The following is a 7,868-nucleotide window of genomic DNA, read 5'->3' as shown; positions in this document are numbered from 1 at the left end:
CAAGTCACTTTAAGCAATGAAAAACTTATAAATAAAATTGAAATGAAAATAAGTATAAAGAAAGGATAATGATATATCCACCATTAAAATTACTATATCCACCGTAAATATTTAATATTTAATTGTACAGTACAACCTACTAATGCACAGTTTATGGTGAATGAAGTAATTTGAATGATGAATATATCATTACCCATAAAGAAAGAACGATTTTGAGAAGAATTTAAATATAATACTTAGAAAGTAAAAGAGTAAAAATAAAAATATGATCATCATCAACATCACCAATGATGATTCGGGAATTCTAATTCAATGAGGTCCCGAAATTTTTTTCACTACTAATTATATTTGAATGTTATTTTAGTGGCAGTTTACTTTAAATTAATTTATAAATTCAAAAATATATGGAGTCCTGGTAAATAGATTTAGTGGTGTAATATTCAATTTAAAAGATATCCTATAAATTTGACAAAATATGTTGGGTCATACGATTAAATTTAGTGGTGTTCTAGACACTTTAAAGAATATTTTTTTTTAGCAAAAGTTCTTAAATGAGTCCTGTGATATCATAGTTAGACTAGAATTCATCATCATCATCATTCATTTTTATAATAAAATGAAATAGTGTATACTCCGTACATATCATGTGTAATACTAATGCATGATTTTTTTTTTTTTTTTTTTTTTTTTGCGTAAAAGGGGTTCACCCGGTGAATATATTGATATCAAAAAACAATATACAACTGAAGCACGGAGTTATAGGACAAGCCCTACAACCTCACAAACAACCAAACTTTAAATACAGATTAAAGCAACACGAGCTACAAGCGAAAAAAGAAAAAAAAACACAATTAAGAAATTTTCCAATCTGACTTGAGCCTAAGCGAATTAGCAGTCGACCTCCACCGAAAACTCATCAACTTTAGTCTGACGGTAGAATATATCGACTCAAAGACCTGAACCGGAGACTGTTTACCCTTCTTGAACACCCTTCTATTCCGTTCTTGCCAAACAAAATAGACCGTAGCAGCAAACAGAAGCTTTATAATAACAATTCTCGCAATATTCCTTTTAGCAAAAGGACAAACCAACAACATAAAATCCTTCCAGTTATGACTACTAATAGGAAAGTCCATATGAGTAAGCACTAAAGACCAAACTTGCGAAGCAAATGGGCACGAAAAGAAAGTGTGTTCATGAGAATCTGGGATTAAGTTACATAGAGAGCAAATGATAATATCACCTTGCCTAATTTCCCAGGCCTTCAATTTGTCTTGAGTCTTTAGCCTTTCTCCCATAAGAAGCCAAAGAATGAAAGCATGCCTAGGAATACATTGGGAGAACCAAACCACCGAAAACCATGGGACTTTATTTGCACGTGGCCGAATGTACTCCCAGACCTGTTGGATGGAATAATCACATTTTGCATCATAAATATCTCTCCACTTCACAATATCAATATTATTCGATAAAACAGGAGGCGCCAAATTATTTAGAATTGAGAATCTCTCAACCCACTCAGCCGGCCAAATAAACGCTCCATTATTAATAATGTCAGCGACTGAATCAGATAAATGCATGCCAGCTTGAGTAATATTTCTACGACGAACAACATAAATAAGCGGTCCCAAATCAGACCACTCATCGAACCAAGCAGATGTACATACGCCATTTCCAACCTCATGCAGAAAACGTCCGCGTAAGACATCACGCATGCTTAAAAGTTTACGACAACCCCAACTCGCATTCGTAGGAATCGAGACATCCCAAAAATTACTATTTCTAAGCCAATATGAATGAACCCACCTCACCCAAATAGACTCCTTATGAGAAAGGATACTCCAAATATGAGTCGTTAAAAGGGCAATATTCCAATACTTCAAACGTCGAATGCCCAAACCTCCTTCCTCTTTAGGCTTGCATACATCATCCCATTTAACTTTAGCTTTACCTTTCTTCATGCTGCCCTGGCACCATAAGAACCCTCTCATCAAGCATTCAATTTCTTTAATAATAGCACTAGGAAGCAAGAACACAGAATGCCAGTAAATTTGCATTGAAGAAAGAACAGAACTTATTAATTGCACCCGGCCTGCAAAAGAAAGAAACTTGTTTTTCCAACTATTAATTTTACTCTTTACCTGATCAACAAGAACTTTACAATCAGTATAGAATAGTCTTGATGCAATTAAAGGCACACCCAAATATTTAATGGGAAGAGATCCTTCCTCAAAAGGCAACAAAATAAGAATCTGCTCTTTAATGTGAGACGTAACATTTGCAAAAAAAGCAGTGCTTTTCGGCAAACTTGGCATTAAACCGGACCAACTTTTGAATTCCTCCAAAGCCGAGCTGATGACTTGAACTGAATTGATGTCAGCATGTGAGAAAACAAATAAATCATCTGCAAAACAAAGGTTGATAATCTTCTGATCATCACACTTTGGGTGGTACCTAAAGCACTCATTATTAGCATTGCGAATCAGGAGAAGAGTAAGAACCTCCATAACCAAAGTGAAAAGATATGGAGACATCGGATCACCCTGTCGAAGACCACGCTTTCCTTTAAAAAAACCATGAAGCTCACCATTTATATTTATCGAGAAAGAAACTGATGACACGCAATTCATAATCCATCGGATCATTTTTGTGTGAAACCCAAATCGAGCTAGAATAGTCTTCAAAAACGACCAGTCCACGGTATCATAAGCCTTTTGAATATCCACCTTGAACGCACATCTAGGGGAACCCGCTGACAAATGATAGTTCCGCATTAATTCTTGAGTCAATAAAATATTATCAGATATACGCCGACCCGGAACAAATGCAGACTGGTTTTCACTAATGATATCATCCAAGCTGTCTTTAATTCGATTAGCGATAATCTTACTGATACATTTATATAAAGTATTGCAAAGCGCTATAGGACGATAATCATTAACCTTGCTAGGGGATTGAACCTTAGGTAACAAAACAATAACAGTATGATTCAACTCCGAAAGCAACTGTCCATTACGGAAAAAATCTTGAACAGCATCAACAATCTCATCGCCAATAATATCCCAAGAAGACTTAAAGAACTCCGCTGTGTAGCCATCTGGTCCCGGGGATTTATTATTACCCATATCAAAAATTACAGATTTTACTTCACTAGGAACAACTGGCCTTATCATCCTGCACGCCTGATTAGATGTTAATTTTTTAATAAAAAGCGAGTCAGGGATATAGTTGCCCGCGTTTACAGTAGTAGTACCAAGAAAGTGAGTAAAATGTTCAACAAACAAATTCGGAATTGCAACATCTTCCACCAGAGTTCCTTGCGCATTTTCGATAGCAGTGATTCGACCTCTATGAATTTTGCCCTTCACAATTTTATGAAAATAGCTACTATTGTTATCTCCAACTCTTAACCACTCAATTTTCGATTTTTGCTTTAGGAACCTTTCTTCTTCTAAGACTGCTTCATTGTATGCACGCAACAAACAACTTGCATCTTCTCTTAGCTCCATCGAAAAAGGGCATCTGTCTAACGCCGTTTGAGCTTCGTCAAGCTCTTTTTTAAGCTTGGTCACCCGTATGTGAAGGTTACCTTTCTTCCACATTAAGTTTCGGAGGGGTTTCTTCAACCATCTAAGTTTTTTCACTACTTGAAACATTTTATGACCAACCACAACTCTACGCCAACCCTTTATAACAATATCATCAAACCCTTCTTTATAAACGATAAAATTACCAAACTTGAAAGGTTTATGACGCGCTCGATTAGTAGTGGGAAATTTCAAAATGGCAGGACAGTGGTCCGATATTCCATAAGGTTGAAATATAGCAAAAGCATTACCATAATCCTCAATAAATTTATCATTGGCCATAATACGGTCAATCTTTTTAAGCTTTCCATTCAACGAAAAAGGACTTTGGTTCCAGGTAAAGTGTAGACCAACATGATTTACATCACTCATTCGAAGGTATTCCACACATTCCCGAAACTCCCTCATAGCAATAGTAATTCGAGAACTACCGGCATTCGAATCATCCGGATCTAAAGAGACATTAAAATCTCCCATTAAGACCCAAGGATGATTTCCCACAAAACCCTTGTGCATACAAAGATCCTGCCATAACTGACGACGAGTAATATAATAGTTATCAGCATAAATAATGGAAACGAATGACTGGATACCTCCACTTAGGGTCTTGACCAAACAATGAATAACTTGATGGGTCATATTAAGCACCATAACATTCACTACATTTGGATTCCAACCAAGAATTATACGAGTTCCACCACTACAAACAGACATGTTCGAAACCCAACTCCATACTGGAAAGACTTTTGAGCAAATATCCGTTAGTTTTGAGATATCAACATGAGTTTCTAGAACCGCACATAAACATAGATTATTTTTAAGAACACTCTCTTGAATCTCCTTTTGTTTGGGGTGAAGATTCAGACCCCTTATATTCCAGGACCCGAAACTAACCATCGGAAACCTTCTTTCCCGGAGTGCTTGCCCCGCCAGTCTTTTGTTCCATAAAAATAGAGGTTTCATCAACATTTGCTTCTAAGTCACTTAACTCATCTTCCAACACGTTCGGCGATCCTACATGCTCACCCTCTCTAGCATCATCATTATTTAAATCATTCAGAATCTCATAAGGGTTCTTAATGGCAACACCATCAGTAGGCAATTCATGAGTACTGGTTTTAGGAGTACTAGTAGATGCACGCCTATTTACATCCTCGTTAGTCTTCTTCACCGGGCGATAAACAAGCGTTTGTTTTTTATTTTGTACTGCAAAACCAGTAGCCCCAACTTGTTTTTTACTCAGCACTTTAATAGATTTTTTACTTCCAACAGTTTCAAAACCATCCTTATCCTTGGCTTGCTTAACTTGCTGATTATCAATTGTAATCACAGATTTAGGACAATGTGAGTCTTTGTGCCCAAAAGTAACACAACACGAACAACGAGGAGGTTTCCATTCGAACTCCACTCTTAGCGAACAAACAGTTTTGCTTGTGCCATTAATGTTTGGTATAGCCATCCGAATAGTTTCCTGCATTTCCTTTTCAGATGAAATTTCAACCAATGCTCTTGCAAAATTTGGCCTACCCCATGATTCTAAGCACATAGTGCTTGTGTAAGAATCTAAAGTCATCGGGGTACCAATATTTGACGCTATCATACTCAACCCCGTCTCTGTAAACCCAACAATAGGGATGTCATGAATTTTCACCCATACCGGTACACGAGTTAGATCCTCCTTAGTTAAAGGAACATCGGGTGTCCAAGCATTAAGAATAATAGGACTTGATCGAATAATCCATGGACCGGATTCTAATACACCTTTCAAACCAGACTCGGAAGTGAACTTAAAAAAGAAGAAACCCCGTGCATTCATCATGATTTTCTCAAGACCAAATTTCTTCCAAACATTTGTAACATAATTTTTCACTACCGGATATGCTATTCTTTTGCCCAAGAAGTAACCATAAAGAGTATTACTGTAGCGTTCATTTACTTCCAATACTGATGAAATTGGTAATTCAATATCTATATCTTCCTCTTTATTAGATAATGGCTCAATAAAACGGAAGTTCACTTTTTTGTTTGACTTTTGACTGTTCCCATTTAAAGCCTCAGCAAACGACCCTATCATACTCCCTTGCACACCTGCATAAGGTGAATCATGTGGAGAGACATGAGTAGAATTCACATTGATATCTTCCTCATTAACAATCTTATCTTTCGGCACTTCCCCCGATTGGTTGGCCAACGGGTTGGTTTTACCATTCGGAGAAATCACTTTAGCACTTGAAGAGGAGGAACTACGAAAATTGTTATTGTTACCGATCAGCTCTGGAAACTCATAATCATCCAAAACCTTATTCGCATGCTTTGGGATAACTTCATTTAAGTCGGCCGAATGGACACTAACAGACTCATCATCATTAGATTTATAAACATGTAAATTAATAGGTAAACCTGTCAATGGATCCACTGTTTGAAACATCACCGTGTGATTGGCTTCATCATCCTTATTAACAGACTTGATTGAATCATCGCTATCGTGCAATTCCTCTTCTCCACCGATTGTTCGACTTCGCAAAACCCTAGTCGCAGTAGCAGCCCCTTTTTTCTTCTTTCCCCCAGAATTTTTTCCCATGATCCAAAGAGGGATCGATGGGAATCGAAGTGCAGCAGATTAGAAAAATACGATCAGTTTGAACAGAATGATAATTGGCAATGGATCGCCAGAAATCGCCTGAGCTTTTAATTTGGTAAAGGAGGAAAAAAGAATTGATGCATGATAGAAAGATACGTAATTTTAGAGAGGAGAGGGGACGGTGAAATGATGGAGCGAAAGTGTTAATGCCTACTATAAATTTTTTTAAATACATAAAATTATATTTATGCGGGTTTAAAGTATAACTAAAATAAAAAATGTATTGCTTTAGGGAAATACTTTTAAGAATACATCAGTTTGGGAATTAAGTTTTTATCTCACATGGGTTTGGTCCAAAACTCCCTTATATCCCAATAATTATTCTTTCTCCTCTGATTATTAGTTGACATAATCTAGTGTCAACAATTAATTGAGTTTACGTTTTTAGTATGTTTCTTCAATCATTATTGAAGAATTTCAGCGCGGGTGATATATGATCGGTTTGTTGGCGTGTTTATTTCGTGGCGCATGTCGTTAGGTTGACCAAACCCTTTCCCGATTACTATAGTAAATTAACGGTACCGGTTTGGTATTAGTATCTTTACCGATTTTTCGGTACCAATACCATATAATACCGAAATCTTTCATGTATATCGATCGAACTTTACTTGGTCGATGTTAGCTCAAAACTACTGTATTTAAGTAGCTAAACTAACTCTTTAATTTGCGTACAATTGTTGTTACCTCATTTGCACAAATTGAATATCTAATTTAGTGGTTATAAGTATTCATCCACCACATAATATCTCATATCTCTCGAATGTGACAAGCGAATATTTGTCTATTAAGTAATAAAGAAAGCAAAAGGACTAGAACAATCAAGTTGTATGTTTTCAAGTTATATGTTTTTTCCTGCAATGTGAAAAATAGTAAATTTGATTCCGTAATATTTTTTCCTAATATGGACCATAGTTACTAATACCCAAGGTTGCAAAATTCGTTATTCGGAGATTAATTTGGGATATGCTATGTCTTTGGGATCAAACCTTATATCATGGTCTACTCGTAAACAAATGATTGTATCTCAATCGTCAACAGAATCTGGATACAATGCTTTAGCTGACACTGTTGCTGAACTTACATGGTTACAAGATTTATTGTGTGAGCTTCGAGTGTCAATTAAAAAGATTCCTACTTTGTGGTGTGATAATCAGTGCCACGTACTTATCAGCAAATCCACTCTTTCATGCACGTACAAAGCATGTAGAAGTGAATTTCCACTTTGTTTGAGATAGAGACGCACAACAGAAGCTATCATTTCAGTTCATAACAACTGATGATCAAATCACAGATGTTTTCGCCAAGCCACTGTCATCATCAAGATTTATCCTGTGGTGGAATATTAGACCATTAAGTAAATGTGCATGTGTGTATATATTAGAGGGATTAAAGTGTAATTGTAATTTATATATATATCATACCTTGTAATGATCATAATTATCAATAACAAAATCACGTTGGTTATTCGGCTTTTTACTCGTCTATCTGTAGTTTTCTTTGGTAGTTTATTTGGGTCTCGTTGCATGTTTTTAGTTTAGTTGGTTGATGTGTTTTGAGTTCGTTTTTGCTCGGTTTGTTAGCTTTTATTGTGTTTGTTGGTTGGTTTGTTTGTTCTGCGTTGTATCTCGTGTTAGGTCTTC

At 36.2% G+C, this 7,868-nt stretch overlaps 1 protein-coding gene across 1 annotated transcript; it reads right to left on the bottom strand.

Annotated features, from left to right (window-relative positions):
* Nucleotides 1-851: 851 nt before the first annotated feature.
* On the bottom strand, nucleotides 852-6,168 carry LOC139866678 (uncharacterized). The gene is made up of 2 exons (XM_071854970.1): nucleotides 4,482-6,168; nucleotides 852-4,375 (listed from the first exon to the last, which is right to left on the bottom strand). Exons 1-2 carry the CDS (start codon nucleotides 6,166-6,168, stop codon nucleotides 852-854), a joined length of 5,211 nt encoding a protein of 1,736 aa, XP_071711071.1.
* Between the last annotated feature and the right edge of the window lie 1,700 nt (nucleotides 6,169-7,868).

The sequence above is a fragment of the Rutidosis leptorrhynchoides genome, chromosome 9 (genome assembly GCF_046630445.1).
Source record: "Rutidosis leptorrhynchoides isolate AG116_Rl617_1_P2 chromosome 9, CSIRO_AGI_Rlap_v1, whole genome shotgun sequence".
Lineage (NCBI taxonomy): Eukaryota > Viridiplantae > Streptophyta > Magnoliopsida > Asterales > Asteraceae > Rutidosis > Rutidosis leptorrhynchoides.
This window is presented reverse-complemented; position numbering and strand designations above follow the sequence as displayed.

Coding starts and splice junctions, on each gene's coding strand:
- LOC139866678 (XM_071854970.1), bottom strand. CDS start 6,168: ATGGGAAAAAATTCTGGGGGAAAGAAGAAAAAAGGGGCTGCTACTGCG. Junction 4,376..4,481: donor GGGAAAGAAGGTTTCCGATG/GTTAGTTTCGGG, acceptor GTGCGGTTCTAG/AAACTCATGTTGATATCTCA.